Here is an 18,171-nt window from a genome sequence, read left to right as displayed (position 1 = left end):
AACCTAATTCCTATATTAAAAATCATTGAAATTGTTTCTCATGCAATATATTTTTTTATGGTGAATTTCGGGTTTTCCTCGCTATAAACTATAATCATCAAAATTATATACATTTAAAAGGCATGAAATAGTTGTTAATTTATATAATCGATGAGATTTTGAATCAAACTACTTAAATTACGTTATCCATGATTATAATTCAGTGATTCTCAAATTGTAGTGGTATGCAGGCTTCAACTAGTAGTACCCGAAAGAATCACTGATGAAAGGTTCAAACTGTGCAAAATATGGTGATTTAAACTTTGTTTTAATCCTCTACAAGACATTTGTTGCATACAGTTTATTTGTATCCATCTTTTAAGTACAATACAATGCCATCTAATCTTTTAGAACGGATTGTTTTCCAACATTTATTCAGGTACAAATCTCATTTACCTTTCATGTGCATTCATTTTGAATTGAGTCATTGTTTAAGAAATGTAGGCTACATTTTTTTTTTACTCCCCTCTATTTAAGTGCACTGTTAATTTTCTACCAGTGCATAATGTTACAGTGGCTTACAATAATAATATTAAAATGAAATATACTTTTTAGAAATAAAACCTCTGCCTTGTTTTTATTGTTTATTACGCTACTGTATTTTAATATTGGCCAGTATGGTGTTTTTTTGGAGAGACAAATATATTTAAGGTTATACTTGGTGGAAAAGGTTTAACAACTACTGTTGTAATTTATTGCGCTGCAGCCCTACCGTTAGCCTAATAGCATTGCAGCCTTAATAATATTTGAACGATTTTGTAAAACAAGAAAAAAAAAACGTCATCAACGAAGAACATTCCAGTTTCCTCGATTCAACCTCTTCAAATTACCATGACTTTGATGACTGAGAATCTACACAGACACAAATAACAAACACGAATTTTAGCAAACACATGGGTATTTTTTTTAATTGCTGTTGTAGCAAAAATGGCGGAGGCAATTGTGCTATTCGGCTAACAACAGTGGACAAAAAAAACGGGTAGGTGCCCCTCATCTTGTTGTTAAGATTTTCCAGTTTGTTATTATTATGAATTATTATTATTATTATTATTACAGTTAAGTTTTGAACATTCAATTAATTATTTCGATTTGATTAATTCATTGACATTTCAATTATATTGTCGACCTCGTATGTATTCAATCAAATTACCGTCAATGCCAGTACGTGGCCTCCAGGGGGAAGCACCGAGGCACTTTTGAACGACGATGTGTTTTTGCAGCGTTTTGGCCGCCATCGTGCGGCGAAACAGCGTCACCCCAACAACATTACATTTCAAATCTCCTTCTGTTGCTTGTGTGTATTTGATTTGTATTTTTTCGCTGCCCGGAACAGGTGGTCGCCACCTGAACGACCATGAACACCAAGGCCACCCAGGAATCGAACAGTGTGGCTGACAGCCTTTGCGTGAGAGTGTAGCATGACACACTCCCAATTCAATTGAACTGGGCTGGGCTTCTTTAAAAAAAAAAAAAAGTCCAACCCGGTACGTCCCAAAACAGGTTGACGACTGCATTGCACACTCGGGTGGGGCTCCCCCCCCTCTCCCTCCCTCCCTCCTCTCTCTCTCTCTCTCTTACACAAAGACACTAAAATTCAGCCAAGCGCCGCACAGCACCACAAACAGGCAAGCAGACAACACCGCTCTTCCTCCCTTCACTCCCCGACAGCTCGCTCGCCATGTTCCGCTGCGGGATCGCCTACCCACGCTGCAGGTGGATCGTGCCCCTGCTGCTGCTCTTCGCCATCATCTTCGACATCATCGCGATCGCCGCCACGTCGGGCTGGGTGACGGACGAGGAGGGCAAGACGCACTACGCCAGCATGTGGGAGCAGTACCACGGACGCAACGACCAGTGGGAGGGCAAGTCCCTCATGGAGTTCCGTAAGTGACACGCAACTACCGCGATCAATAGCAATGTAAACCTGAAAATGCAATTTGGAGCCATGATGCATGCGCACTAAGGTGGAAAATGTAACACCTTGCCTGAATCCACTTGACAATGAGTGTGTGTGTGTGTGTGTGTGTGTGGGGGGGGGGGGGGTAAACTTTGGAATCCTTCGCCCCCTTCCCCTCACCCTCCTCTCTCTTATCACATCCGGCCTGGCAACGCAAACAGACAAGAAACTACAATGGCTGTTTGAGCCCAGACCTCCACCGAGGGTACAATTTAGAATTTTAAAAACCAAGGTGATTAAAAATAAATAAATAAATACAACATGTGGCGGGAGACTGCAGGTATACAAGGTGTGTCAAGAAAGTACCAGGACTGGTGTCACAAAAGATCTATTTCAAACCCAAACGAAGAGTTTTCCCCCCATCAGTGAGCGGCCGACGATCAACCGGCATGTCTACAAAAAAGATAGGTTTGCTTCGTTCAAGTGAGCAAAAAGAGGCGAGAGTTGTGGCAGGACCACTCAAGGCTGCTTCACCACGGCAACGCGCCTGCTCACAATGACCTCAGCATCTGACACTTCCTGGCAGAGAGGAACAGCCTTTTTACTCACCCAACCTGGCTCCGTTTGATTACTCTGAAGTAGAAAACTTGTCGTCTGGATTTGTCTATCTTTTGTGACGCCGGTCCTGTAACTTTTCTGACTCACCTTGTATGTACACTATGTTCTTCATACAGCGGAACTGCACGGCTTACAATCTTTGATTTTAAACGATAAAACTTGTATCCGCAGCCAGAATAACAAATTACATCATGAGCCAACAAGATGAAGGTTTTTATTATTTCAGACGAACTAAAATCATGATGTGTGGACTAGCCGCTGAGTGTGTTTTGCAGTCAGATTAGAGAAGAAAATGAAATGAACATGTGAGTTTTACGATATCACAATTATTAATACAGTCAGAAGTTACACAAACAGAGAAAACACGGAAATGGTTGCTAGAACCCAGACCTCCACCAAGGCTACAGTCTTGGACTTTTAAAGCCAAAAAGAGGACCAGGTTTCATCGGGATCCGGAATAACACAAATTGCAATATTATCCAATATGATTATAAAGTGTCTGATCATGTTGAATGGGAGCGTCCGTGTTGAATTTAAAGTTCCAGTGTAAGTAATATAATGTTGTGTGGCTGGTGAGTGTGTTTTATTGTCTGATCAAAGAAGAAAAGATCCATTTGAAATATGCAGAAGCAATATCACTATTATTAATGCAGTGGTGGAAAGTAAAGCAATGGCTGCCTAATAGGGTATTAACAGAATTAGCAATCGTAAATATCTTCCATTTCCGTTCATTTCTCAGGAACACCAATAATGTTCCTGGGTCAATTTGACACGTTTAATCATCAAAGAGGGTCTGAAATCAAGAAATCACAATAACTATTGTTTATATGTTATTTTTAGCTCTACTTGCAAATATGGGAAATGGACCGTTGTCACTGTGAATGTTGATTGCAGTAATTAAGCCATGCTTCATACCAAAAGACGCTTTTTAAGCTTGGGTCTATTTGACACGCAACATAACAGGATGATTAACTCATATAATACAGTATACACAAGTTAGAGTAAAGTAAGTGGACTCATTTAGAGCCAAAAAGACGGGCAGTGCTTTTGGTAGCTAGCTACCTTCCTGTGTTTCCTCTGTTGCTTGTAGATTTTTTTTTTTGTGAACAAAGGACTTGGGTTTCCTGTGACTGCCATTTGAATCCACCTCTTTGTGTTGTTTGACAAAAAGGAGCCTGGAGTGAAGCTGGACAGTAGCCTGCTGCGTTAGCTTCCCACACTAGCATTTGGTTGCTAAACTGGCTAGGAGAGTGTTTGAAGCATGTTTTTAACCGACTAATATTTGACAAAGTTACATTCGGACATGCTGAACTTTCAGCCACTGTACAATAAAACTGAAGTGGAACTACCTATCGTCATATTATAAGATAAAAGTAAAATTGATTACCTTTTTAAAGACATGTGACAAGACGTAATTGAGAGGGAACACGGCAGAGCGTGATTTGCATTCGGCTAAACGTGTTGTCGTCTGTGTTTACCTTAATGCAGTAATTATCAACGCGTGGTAAAAAAAAAAAAAAATTTTTTAAATCATATTCAGTTTACGACGATGCCAACGTACGACATTTCAAGGTTACGAGCAGCATACAGCATACTATTTTAAATACATGGTCATGTGGCACAAGAAGGCACGCTCAGTTAACGCAGTACTTCCTGTTTTTCGTTTGATTGTTCAATATTCATTGTTTTATATTCCTGAACAAGGTGTTTTTCATACAAATATTTACTGCAATTATGACTACTCCTGTGTTAGCATAGGTTAGCGATGACTACGGTGCATTCCGATTTACGTGCAAATTCGAGTTATGTCGTTGCTGCAGGATCGAAACGTCGTAAAATAAGGACCCCTGTACTGTAAATATTTAACGTGCATTCCAGGTGGGACTCGCTTTTGGAAAATAACATTATTTTGACAAGCATGTGCCTGAAACATAACTTGATTTGATGCCTCAACATAAGCTAAGCTTGAGTGTAACCAGTTGGTAAATTGACAAAATTTGCACTAATTTGCAGTTTGTGACCGTTTTAAGAGTGATCACACAGAAGCGGCAGTCTAGAACCGTACTAAAATGGATGTTGTCCCAGGGAGCAAAGCAAATGGCTGCCGTATTTTGGGAATTTGTCATGCGTTGCTGTTGATTCAGGGTCAAAAACGGTCAGGTTTTTGATTCCTGGGTGCATTCCAAATTTATCATGTCCCCAGTGGTTTCCTTAAAGAATGTTTTAGAGACTTCCCCTTCATTGTTCCACTCCTCTGCACCCACCACCATGACAACAGTGCCACACAACAGAGGACACTTTTGTCCTGTACTTCCCAGATCAGCGCCGGTGTGGTTGTTCAGCCGTGAATATTCCTCCTGACGTCCCGGTGAGGCGCGGAGGCGAACGTGGCAGGCATAGTCCCTTTCCAGTTGGGTTGTTTGGACCCCCCTCCTTAAGCAGTATGGCGGTGGAACAATGTCTAACGATGACTTATAACTCTAAGGAAAATGTGGCTCAAAACCCAAAAAAACATCCAGAAACCAAGTGAAAATAGTACAGCTCAACAAAGCAATGCTAAATTAGCTTTTCTCTTTCACTTTGTTTTGTGCGTGTTCTTTCGCAACGGAATCAGTGATAATATGCCAAAGAGGAAAATGGTATTGACAAGAATTACTAATATAAAACTTATTGCGAAAAGGTTCATTACCGTTTTAACATTTTTACCTTTAACTGTTAACAACTTGTTACTTATGTAATGTCTTTGTGCACTTACATGACAAATAACAATGTTAAAACTATGTATTTACAATGTTGATCGTAGGGGGGGGAAATATATTTGAAAAAATCTGAACAAAATGTGCAACAGTTTCCTGGATATAATTGTTTTTGAGTGCTACCGTGTAAAATAGGATATAAAAAAGCTAAGATTATTGTCTCTTTGATTATACATATTCAGAACTCTAACAGTCTGAATTCGACTTGCGCTTTAGTGCTGTTACGTTTGCGAACGTTTTGTTCAGAAGAACGAATCTTTTTAGTGAACGAACTGAACCGAATCAGTTTATGGAGTGATTCGTTCTTTTAGCTTGGCCGCTGTGAGGTGAGCGAGTCGTCCGGGAGCGGAAACGGAACTGTTGAAGCGTTCTGTCACTCACTTCTGAATCTTCGGCGAATGACCAATGAGCAGCCAATGTGCAGTCGGGGGCCATTGAAATCCAAACACTTGGTTGATTGGTCTTGCACGTCTCATTGTTTTTGCTAATTCCGCAGTTCCACTCTGTAAATTATGATGAAAAAAAAGATAAGATAATTCATCTACCACATACTGTATGTCGTATTTCTTGATCTTTTTTTGTATGGAGGTAACATTCCCCAAGACTATCCCAGAATGTAAGATGAAGAAGAAAAATGGGATCGCCAATGACAGAACTAAAAAAAAGTATTCAAAACCGAGGCTTGTCATGCGTTTTTAAACTTAACATTTCAGCTATACTACCTGTATGTCAGTTAAACATGTTATGATGGTGAAACTATGTCTAGGAATAGATAAATTACTACTTCTGGGGAAATGAATTGGGTAAAACGTCCTGGAACCAATTGTTCCATGAAGCTTGCATACTTAAATGAAGCTAATTTGTCTGAATCCTAATGCAGTAAGCGAGTTAGACCATTGCTTAAATCATACATCTTTAATCACGGTCACTGTCTGGCTTTCAATGTAATCTGAATAGGTGGTGAAGTATTTTCCATTGCTAATCAGGATGTAATGCAAATGAGAATATAAAAAACTTAGATCAAGATTAGGAGAATTTTTTTTTTTGCTGATTTTCAACCAAACAGGATTATTGAGGAGTGAGAAGAATCAACCTGTCCAACACGTCTGGTGTGTGTATGTGTACGTGTGCCATGCCTCAGGCCAGGTAGCTCGGCCGCTGGTAAAACACACGCACACACACGGGTATGAATAATTGAAGGCGTTGGCTGATCCTTGCAGTAACAACAAAGTGGGTGGAACGTAAGGCTTGGCCTCAAAGCAACTTGCTTCCACACTGAAAACATACTTTTTTCCACCTTCTAATAGATTTGTGGAAACAAGGCACGTATTTGAATATCAAGCTTGAATGTTTTGAAAAGTGACTTTAAAGAGCTTTAAATTCATGTCTTTCCTACATGACAAACAGTGATCAGACTGGAAAGTGTGCTTGTTAGATGGCAAAATGTATTTCTGAATAAGTAAGTGTATATTTAGGAGGCTGTCTGTGATATGGAAACAGACCTATTAGAAAAACCTAAATGCCAAAACTTGTTTTTGAGTTTAATTAGGAAGCATTTAAAAAAAAAAACATTTAAATAATTTAATTTCTTGCATCTTTACTATTTATTTAGTTAATTATGTCGCTTATAAAATATTTAAATAATATTAAAAGCGAAAACATTCCTAAATGTATTTAAAATATCTATATATTGCATTTCTTAATACAAAAATTAATAAAATCTGTACATATTCTCTTTGATAATAAAATAAATAAATGTAAACATTTTATATCACAACAAAATTTTAAAAATACTACTTTTTTACACATTTTATTTGATAATACATTTTAAGAATTTTTTAAAATGTATGATCAAATAGATTGTTGTGGAATTATCAAATAAAATGTGGAATTGTGGAAATATATTTGCTAATAATGCAGTAATTGTATACGTTTAATATTTTTTGTGTACATATTTTGGAGTGAAATATTTTATTTTTAATGATTTATAAAATAATTGTCTGAAAATAGTATAGCTATTTGATCATAAGATAATTTAAATAAAATTAAATGTTTACATATTTTATGTGGTAATAATAAAATAAAATTTAAAAAGTGTACATGCAATATATTTGATAATACAGTAATTGTACAGGTGTTTTTCATGTGTACATTCTATTTTGCAATAATACAGTAACTGTAAAAAAAAATGTAAATGTGTACATTCTATTAGCTAACAATACGATAATTGTGAAAAAAAAGATCTACAGTGTATACTGTACAATTAATTTGATCGTAAAGTAATTGAAAAGTAAAATCTAAATGTGTAAGTTCTATTTGATGATAATAACAATTTAAAACATAGAATACAAATAATGAAAATAATAATAATTTGACTTAAAGAAAACCAACATATTAAAATAGTTAAAAAGAAGTTCAAAACGTATGCCATAAATCATAGTTTTCTACATGGTACTTTGTTTTTTTTGAAAATGTATGTATTTCTTTGTGCTTAAAGTGTATGCACAGTATGATATCATTTCGTATTATCCTGTAATACTGTCACACGAGCTCCTTAAAAGCATGCAAGGAGACTCGTGTGTCCTTATATTCTATAAGGGTTCCATCTGGAGGACGTGACGTGGCGCCGCAGAAGGTGAGCGTGCTGTTGTGGGGAGTGGCAGGCCTTGCTTCATATCAGCATGGACCATAAATCATCATCATAATCATTTGATCTCCACTCACTACCAATATTGCGGGTGTACCTAACGTTATGGCCAGTTCAGTATACATTGACATGGAGTGACATGGAGATGATATTTATTTTTCTCAAAAGTTTATGTTTGTTGTACATGCAGCATGGGCGCAGGCGGTGGCCGCCCTGATGATCCTCGGCCTCCTCATCCTCATCGGCGCCTTCATCCTCTCCTGCGTGGCTCTGTGCTGCTCGCTCAACGTCACGCTGCTGCCCTTCATCGGAATGATGCTTATTGTTGTCGGTAAGAAACGCACACACACACACACACACACACACACAAAGGAGAGCATAAAAACATGAATAACTGAGTTGAACAGTATTTTCGATACATGTTATGCTTTATTGTGTTCAACTACATTTACAATATGTCTAAAAGGTTTGTATTAATATGTTTAAATGCGTTGAAAGCAGGTGGTAGGGGTAGAAGTATTTAAAAAAAAAAAAATTATGTGGTCTCTTTATCGCCGATATTGACCTATTGTGAGTGGTTCTGGAATGTATACGCAACAATAAACGGGGGTTCGATGTATTAAAAATAAATGTATCTCCAAATGTTTAGATTTACTTTTCAATTGATAAATTAAGAGTTAAATAGAAACAAAACAAAACAATAATAAAGAAAAACATACATGCAGTATATATATTTTTTAATTATATTAATTTAAAAAAGTAAGTGCTTTAAATTAGACAGCGTCAGGGATGCTCTTTTAAAATGTAATGACGACACTAGAGAATACCGAATTTAATGACTAGCAAATACAAATCTGTATTTTGTTGCAAAAAGAATAAATTCTATTGTTTAGCGCACAGGTGGTACATGCTAAATAAAACTGACCTAAAATGAAAAAAGGAAATCATTTAAAACAGACATTGGAAAACAGGTGTTTTATCTTTGGCCTTAATTTGTACAAATGTAAAAAAAAAAATGTAATGATTACTAAATCTTGCTGTATCAAATGTTTGTTTAATCTGTATTTTGTAGCACAATTATCACGAATCTTTGTCTACCAGGCAGCATTATATTTGTTAGAACCTAATTTAAATAAATAAAAAAGTAAATAAAAACATAAAAAGGAATGTTATAGAAATTCAAATGTCCATACTTGTTTTGCGGTATTTGGACAAAAATAAAAATAACAATTTTGTCAATGTCTTTATGTCTCAAAAGTCTGTTGTGGTACTAGAGCGGCTCCAACTACCGTTTTTTTGGACATACTTGGCAAATAAAGATGATTCCGATTCTGATTCTGAACACCAGTGACTGACAAACCTTTACCGCATGGAAGCGAATATGTTCACTGTTCTTAAGGGTGCAGTTGTTTGGGGGAAGAAAGAGTTAAGGATGGTGTTGTTAGTTTTTAGGGCCACATCACCTTAGGAACAGCACTTTACTGTAAAAAGTGCCCCTTCTGACACATTTCCACGCTGTGTGGTGTTACCGAAGGAACCAGGGCATTGTCTTTAGTAGACAGCAAAGCCTACAAAGCACTGCTGTTTTATACATGGCCGTGAGGATTATTTACACGTGTATTTTCCCCTTTGTGAACGCTTTGCAAAAGGTTTTGATGAGTGTTCGGTCAAGTTGGGCTTTCGCTGTGGGAGTGCTGTGGAACAAAAGGTCACACAGAGGAGTGAAAGAAGAGAGCAGTAAATGTTGACGCTTTCTGTAACTGGGTGGGAGGAATCCAGTCTCAAAGAAAAAGGGCTGAGCAACATGATAACGTATGAGGAAGAGAGAGCGAGGGCGGGCTTGGCCTCAGAGTAGGGTGTACCGCCATTGGTGGAATGTTTGCAAGAGCTTTCACCTCACATGGCGCCACGCGTATCTTTTGTGTATGGAGGAGGGGTGTAAAAGTATGCCAAAAATCAGTGACAGTTGACATTTGAGCTCACATAAAGTAAAGGAACAAATAAAAACAAATAAACAATTATATGTACAATAAAATGAAAAACACATCCATGACAGCTTAGATCATTTCTTTTTAACCACGCCACATCAATAGTTTTTCTTCATTTCGGGGAGGAAAAAACAATGCAGACAAGTGCAATTTAATGATATGTAACAAAGACTGTACAATTTTTTAGAAAAGTGTAACACTGAAAGGTTGTCATCATTTTAGGTAGTAAACAGTGCAGAAAAGTGCTATTTTTGTATATCATCTTCAATCTTTTCTTTTTAAGAAACTGCAATACCAATAGTTTTTCTTATTATTAGGAAATGAATGATGCAGACAAGTGCAATTTACCAAAATAAAACAACTTAATCATTTATTTTTCGGAAAGTGCAACACTAATAGTTTTTTTTTTTTCTGAGGAAAAACAATACAGACAAGTACAGTTTAATAATATGTCAAATCTTAGATATTTTCTTTTTCCGAAAGTGCAAGTCAGTTGTTTGTAACGGGAGGTGTTGCTTTACTTATCGGACTGGCAAGTTCATTAGTGGTATGCATGTCTATTCTGGAAGGGAACACAAAAAAACAAGTGTGTGTAGTTCCCTCCTGCCATTTTAAAACTCCTTAGTTCCTCAAATGATAATTTTTCTGAATGTTTTTCTCACATCAAAACCCCGGCATTCATTGGTGTCACGCCTTTTTCTCGAGAAGACGCAACAGGCGGCCCACGAACGCGGATGTGATTGCTTAACAGTGACTCACCACCGAGTTGCTGATGTCGAGTATTTTGGTACAAAAGTGTCTCACGCTGGTGTGACAGTATTTTCCTCAGACTCTTGTTAGCACCGCTGTCATATGTCCTCGACCAACACTTGTCACACTAAAGCTAGAATAAATCAATTTGAGATCATGGAAGTGTTGAGAAAACATTTTTTTAAGATCGGCGAACAGTGGTTAGCCTCACAGTTTGGACGCTGAGGATTTGAATCTTGGCACGGCTCATAGGTGTGAATGCCAGTGTGAATGGATGTTTCTCTATTCAGTTTGTGCCCGACGATTGGCCGGCGGCCATTCTCGAGTGTCCCCCGCCTCTCCCATAAAGTTCAGCTATGATAGACTCCACAACACCCGATAGCGACCCCTATTATGGGGGCTATTGGAAATGGATTGATGGATTTAATATAATTGTTAATATATAAATAAGGCAGGCGGCACGGTGGACGACTGGTTAGCACATCTGCCTCACAGTTCTGTACACGCGCCGAAGTTACTGTTGCATAAATGCTGCTTTTCACAAAAAGATAATTATATCCATATTCTGAGACTCAACCAAAACATTTAAAACGTACTTAACTAAAGAACAAAAAGGGTAGGATCTCGCATTTTTTTTCCTGCTGAAAGTTCATACTTTAATTTGGTAGATTTCGTATGTGTATAATCATAGAACACAGTATTCTGTAAGCCTTGAAAGATCGGTCAAAATCGGCTGGCACTCAGGAGGCTGTCTTTTCTGAAAACGGCTGACATTTTTGAGCAAACTTGAAAGTTCAGCAGAGGATCAAATGATAATTTCTCCCACCGTATATTGCTAGCATAAGATAATAAAGGTCTTGCCAAACAATACTGTAGACACCCTGTAAATAGCTGACTGTTTGCACAAATACTACAAGGAATGTTCAATTTCCTGTGTGCAGTGGTGCTGCAGGTGATCGCCCTTATCATCTACCCGGTCAAGTTCAACGAGCAGATCTTCGAGGGCCACTACTACTACACGTGGGCCTACGGCTTCGCCTGGGGCGCCACCCTGCTGTGCATCGGCTGCGCTGTGCTCTTCTGCTGCCTGCCGCGCTATGAGGACGAGCTTACCGGCCTGGCCAAGACTCAGTACCTCTACACGTCTGCCTAAAGCCCCTCCTACCCCGACCACCACCAGCAGCATGTCCTCCTCCATTTTGGAACACTTGTACACTTCCACCCCAATTCAAGATGGAGGTCGCATCAGAATCGCCAATAAAAGATGGAGGTTGCATCAGCATCGTCCGTAGTAACCAGTTTATCCCTCACAGCTTCTACATACAAAACATCACCAAAGTGCCTACGCGTCATGGCGAATGATCATAGCGATTGTTCCGGAGTGTTTGATCTGGAACAATTGATATGGAGCAATTTTTCCTGATTGATCCAGCGCTTTTTTCTGAAGACCTTGATCTGGAGTATTATATCCAAGGGGATTTAATCCAGAGCAATTGATCCGGAGCAATTGAGCTAGCCCACCATGAAATTCTAACCATAAACGGAATAAAACTGATCCGTTGAGATTGATTCGCAGCAAATGTTCCAGACCAAATGATCCGGCGCGATTGTTTTTGGAGCGATTGATCCGGCGCGAGTAATCTGCAGCAAATGATTTGGAGTTTGTTCGTTTTGTATGGCCCCTAATACGTTCCCCACTGGGAATTTCACACATTGTAATTGTCACTTGCTCGCTTCTTGTGTCACAGTGCATACAAAATGTGGTTAAATGTCATCTTTGCACTTCTTTTCTTGGTATTTTCAGTGTTCATTTGTACTTCTTTTGCCTACGCATTCTTTATTTGTATTCATTATTTATCCCAAAGAGGCACCGGGAGGATTAACTTCACTTTGCATTTTACGCTGTGTGATGTAATTGCGGTAAAATATTCAATATTTGGTAATATTTCATCTTTTAGGGAAATTAGGATTTTTAAAAGATGTCATAATCTGTGTGCTGCCTTGATTGTGATATTAACATTTTTTGTTGGTTTAGAGGGTGTGTACCCCAAATGTGTTTTTTTTGTTTTTTTTTTAATTAATTATTTGTATGTTTGGGTTTTAACGAGTCAAAGAGGGACCTAACATTATTCTGTATGGAAAACACCAAAATCCTTCATCTGATGTGCCTTAGCTGCTCCAATGTCAGATTTTTGCTTCAAAACACTGTACTAGACCTCCTTGTTTGATGTATTATGAGAGTAAAAAAAAAACAGAGCCTATTCTAGCCGGCAACTCGTAGAAATAACTACTGTGTGAATCATAACTGACAGGCTAAATAAAAAAAGACTACAGTATATGATAAATATTTGAATACAGGGATTGATTATAGCAGGCTGCATGTGTGTTGATGGGCAGGTGAAAAAGGACTACTGTACTACGACTGTATTAACGCTCTGTCAAGCCTTCCTGTGGGTGTGTTTTCAATAACCATTTGCTTATTATTTTTCCTGCTTTAGTGTGAACTGAATCTCTTTTTTGTAGTTGGTATTTTTATCCAATAAACAGTTTTGTTTTGACAAAAGCAACGTGTTTCTCCAGTGAATAAAATGCCACGCCTCAAATAGACTCCTCTAGCTGACTGTAATTACCGTCACAATGACGAATACCGCCGTGTGTCACGGTAGACATCTTTGCTGCAACATGTGCAACTGTAAAGCTGACGTTCACCGAGAGAAGTTGGAAGAGAAAGTGCGGCTGTCTGCGACATGGAGTCTTCCAGAGGAAGACAGTGACTGTGATTTATTCATACTTTAACAGAACCCAAAACGAAACGTTTATCATATAAAATATATTGTTTATTATAATACTGTGCTTTTGTTGTAATACATTATTTTAATGCTTTATTTGTATTTAATGCAGGTTTGTGATTTAATACAATTAGAAAAACGGCTGTTTATGAACAAAAAACACACGTCCAAGTCCCCAAAAGTTGGAAGATTTTGGAGTTCAAATAAAAGTTTGAGGGGAAAAATATGGCCCAAACAACACAGATTTTTTTTGTTTAAGCAGAAAAGAATAGGATGTCATAAAATGAATAAACTAAAATAAAATGTTTCCAAAAGTCAAAGAACAACCAAAGTTAAAATGGATGTAATAAATACAAAAAAGAAAATTAAAAACACAAAAATGAAACAAATTAAATCAAATACATTTATTAAGAGACTGAGATTGACTGAAGACTGAAATTGAAATAAAAAAGAATAACAACAAAAAGAAATGTCAAATGAAAGGGTGACTTAAAAATGAGACATTTTAAAGACTTCAAAAGAATAACTAAAGCAAAAAAAAGCATATTGAAATTGTTACAAAAATTAGAAAAATTAAAATGAAATTAAAAAAAAACAGAAATGAAAGCAAGGAAGACATAACACATTCCATCAAACATTTTTAAAAATCTTCAAAGAAAACAAGTAGATGAAAAATTAAGCCAGTTGACATTTTTCCAAAAAAAATAAAAAAGACAATTAAAAATTGAAAGAGAGAGTGAGATAAAAATGTTGCAAAAAACATTTAAAATATTCAAAAGAAGAAAAAAATCCAAAACAACAAAATAGTATGGAGATTGAATTTCATTTTTTAAACAGTAAATTGATAGTAAAAAAATAAAATGATAAAATTCAACAGAAGAGGATTTGGAGTTATTATTTAGACTTGTTTTTAAATGTAATGAGATGCTATAAATCTCTTTGTGAACAAATCCCTTTTAAAATGTCAACAACATGCAAGTTCCCCTGTATTATTATCAAATGCTTTTATACAAATAAAAGCCTCCCCTGATAGGCACATGGTAACATCTGCCATCAAAATCAAACCCATAAAACCCTGGCAGACAACATGACAAAATCCCAGTGCTTCATTATCGTCCTGTTTATGTTGCCGGTGAGATAAAGGAGGCTCTGACAGGAATGCTAAGCTAAGTGCTAAACATCCCACCACTACTGGCAGTCAAAATGTACTGTGTGCAAAACAGGCCGCTGAACTTTGTCCTCGACTTGTCAGCGCACACACAGACACACACAGCCGTGGTGATAAGCAGTCCGTGACTCAGACCCACTGGGCCCCACCCTGGGACGGGCCTCTGTGTGGAATCTGACTTTTGCTACCACTCCAATTTGTGTAGTGTGTGTGTGCGTGTGCTGACAGTTACAGAGGCGGAATGACTATTGCGTTCGATAATGGCGGGCGGGAGAAAGTGAAACAAAAGGTTTTTAGGAAAGCAGGTGTTGACTTGAAAATGGAAAGCAATTTAAACAGGAGGCTGCTGCAACCATCAACAGTTAATAGCAAATCAACGCTTAGATTCGAATATGTCTACAATGTGTTTAACACTGAAACCAAAAAAAAGCGAATTTTACATGGTTATAAATATCTATAATGCGGATTTTTCGTCGTAGTGTGATACTGGGGGTTCACTTACACTTTGAGCATAATGGAAGGAACAACGGTAGAATTCCTTCCCATACAACAGGAATGATGAGTCCTGTTTTTACAAAGTGAAACTACGCCATCTGATGGCTGGTAGCATGTGTTGCACGCAATGCAAATCAAATCTCATGAGTTGCATTCAACGTCTGCCTTTACGAATATAATGATGCTCACTCTTGATGGGCACTGTCAGACCTGTGATTGCTGATTGTATAGCAAATGGGCGTTGTACAAGTATTTTACAGTAGGAATCATCTGTTAAACAAATGAGTGTTTATGTCAAAGATTGACAATCTAATAATGGTCTGCTATTATGTTTTTATGTTTAAATTGTAATATGTATTTAATTATCATTTAATTTATGTCATTTTATTTTGTACTTGTATTTATTGTGGGTTGGTTATGGTTTCATTTTACTTTTTGTTTCTTTTTTTGTTTTGTCCTTTTTTTTATTCTTTTGAATGTGGTTTTGTGATAATTCTTTGAAATTCTATTTTATTAATGTTTCACATTTTTATTTTGGAGATGCCATTTGAATGTAGTCACAGGCTACCGTAGCTCAGAACGTAGCAGCGGGTTTTACTACTGCCACTAGAGAGCAGGCTTGTTTTGTTGTAGAGTTGCTTTTAAAGTCATTAGACTTTAAAAGCAATACTGGGGCCTATCCCAGCTATCTTCGGGCGAGACACCCTTAACTGGTCGCCAGCAAATCGCAGGGCACATAGAAACAAACAACCATTCGCACTCACATTCACACCTACGGGCAATTTAGAGTCTTCAATTAACGTACCACGTATGTTTTTGGGATGTAGGAGGATACCGGAGAAAACGATGATGGCTGGGATGGGCTCCAGCAATCCCGCGACCCTTGTGAGGATGGGCGGCTCAGAAGATGGATGGATGGATGGATAATATATTATAACTTGTGCCCGACTGGGTAGCACGTCTGCCTTACAGTTCTGAGGGCCGGGGTTCAAATCCCGGCCCCGCCTGTGTGGAATTTGCATGTTCTCCCCGTGCCTGCGTGGGTTTTCTCCAGGTACTCCGGTTTCCTCCCACATTCCAAAAAAACATGCAGGGTAGGTTAATTGAGGCCTCTAAATTGCCCTTAGGTGTGAATGTGGGTGCAAATGGTTGTTTGTTTATATGTGCCCTGCCCTAGTGAGGATAAGAGGAACGTAAGATAAATGAATATTTTTTTTATTTGTATCATTCTATCTTTTAAATGTATTTTATATGTTCTTTTATTTATTTTTTGTTATGGTTTAGTTGTATTTTATTATTATTAATATCTTAGCCTGCATTTTTTTATTTTTATTTTATTTTCATCGTATTTTGCTTTTTCTTCATTTTTTAAAATGTTTTCATTATATCTATGTGTTCATTGTCATTCTAATTCATATTTTGTTTCATTTTATTATGACTTTTATTTTGTAACTTCCATTAAAGCCTTCATCCACTGAACAGAGCTGAACTTCTAACAGTGTTTTCTACTTCTGTTACTAGAGGGCTTGTATGTCATGGATGTAAGTCAACCTTGTGATAAAGATGATGATGTCATCCCTAGACGCACAAAAAAAAACTGTGTCAAGTGATTTTAAAATTTTTATTTTAGTAGGTGTTGGTTTCGATCCACCTTCAAGGTGCTTTCCAGTTCAAAGTTGTCCTGAGGGTTCCCCCTGTGTGGCCCCGACACCTCATACCAGGACCAGAGGAAGATGCCCAGTGGAAAAAAAGTGGGTCAAAAAGTCACTGGGCCAGGGGGATCGCCCACGCTGTCAGAACACGAGATCATCTTTTTTTTCATCTTAAAAAATACTGAGCTTCAAGTATCCACCATACTGTACAGTCGAACGATAGTCAAAAAGAGGAAAAGAAAAATAATCCAGGCGTCCAACAAAATGACCGAGATTAAAATAGAGTACCGTAATAGGCCGAAGTGTTCATGAAAAACGTGCCACATACACAAATAATATAGCAATACTCACAGGCATATATTCTTTATCCTCTATTTAAAAAGAGACTAATATCAGCATCTTACGGAGTCACTTACAGTAGTTGTAGTAGATGAAGAATTATTGTTCTTCTTCATTTGTATCTGAATTACTGTATTATACTGCCTCCTGATGACCAAATCGGGCACACCAGGAGCAGCACAATGGGTGGATTGCAGAATTAAATCGTGATGTGATCATGATTTTCCTTTCCTTTTTATTGTCGACATACAGGGGTGTCAAACTCATTTTTGTCACGGGCCACATCGTAGATATGGCTTCCCTCGGAGGGCCGCTACAACTGTGAACCCATATAAATGAAAGATTACCTCATATACTGTAATGACATGCTGTATACACAACACATCGATGAATAGCTAGTTTTGAAATCAGAAGCCTATAAAAACATGTTTTTCAACTATTACATTTCTTTTCAAAGGAGGATCGGTAACAAAAAAATGCTTGCAAATATCTCAATGGCATTACATCAGAACACACTGAGCAATTTTGATTTGCTTTCGCGGGCCACATAAAATGATGTGGCGGGCCGGATCAGGCCCTCGGGCCACCTGTTTGACAATTTAGCGGAGGTTCTCAAGCTTTTTGAATCACATACCACCGTCATGACTCAAATTAAGGGAAAATAACAAAACTGTACTTAAATAATGATTCAATTAAAATTCAATTCAAATGGATTAAACAGAGCACGAGATCTATTGAACGTGTTTTTACAAGCTCTTCAAACAGAAGAGAAAATCCCCACACAGACAAAATAGTACCAGTTTATCAGTATTATTCCATTAGTGTGCGCACATCTTTTTTGACCTGCTAAGTCAGTAGCCCAGTGGGAGTATTTCGTTATTTTAGTGCACTGTCAAGACAGCTCCACCCACGAGCTCCCCCTGGCGGCATCCAGCATAACAGCCCTCAGGGGTGAGGGAGGGACGGGGAGGGGTGACTTGAATGAGGGAGGGGAAAAGAAATGGGTGGACGGAAAGTCCCTGCGTGGAAATCC

The 18,171-nt window shown here is 37.8% G+C and overlaps 1 protein-coding gene across 1 annotated transcript; it reads left to right on the top strand.

Moving 5' to 3' along the window:
* Positions 1-1,614: 1,614 nt before the first annotated feature.
* perp (p53 apoptosis effector related to pmp22) lies at positions 1,615-13,258 on the top strand. The gene is made up of 3 exons (XM_061690434.1): positions 1,615-1,922; positions 8,148-8,288; positions 11,637-13,258. The coding sequence occupies exons 1-3, from the start codon at positions 1,718-1,720 to the stop codon at positions 11,846-11,848; spliced, it is 558 nt and encodes a 185-aa protein (XP_061546418.1). The 5' UTR covers positions 1,615-1,717; the 3' UTR covers positions 11,849-13,258.
* Positions 13,259-18,171: the final 4,913 nt, after the last annotated feature.

The sequence above is a fragment of the Phycodurus eques genome, chromosome 11 (genome assembly GCF_024500275.1).
Source record: "Phycodurus eques isolate BA_2022a chromosome 11, UOR_Pequ_1.1, whole genome shotgun sequence".
Classification (NCBI taxonomy): domain Eukaryota; kingdom Metazoa; phylum Chordata; class Actinopteri; order Syngnathiformes; family Syngnathidae; genus Phycodurus; species Phycodurus eques.
Note: the sequence above shows the minus strand (reverse complement) of the source record. Positions and strands in the feature narration are given on the sequence as shown.

What these genes read in the sequence shown, in the direction of transcription:
- perp (XM_061690434.1), top strand. Translation starts at nt 1,718, where the DNA reads ATGTTCCGCTGCGGGATCGCCTACCCACGCTGCAGGTGGATCGTGCCC. An exon ending in CAAGTCCCTCATGGAGTTCC is followed by an intron (nt 1,923 to 8,147) that starts GTAAGTGACACG and finishes TTGTACATGCAG; the next exon opens with CATGGGCGCAGGCGGTGGCC. An exon ending in AATGATGCTTATTGTTGTCG is followed by an intron (nt 8,289 to 11,636) that starts GTAAGAAACGCA and finishes TCCTGTGTGCAG; the next exon opens with TGGTGCTGCAGGTGATCGCC.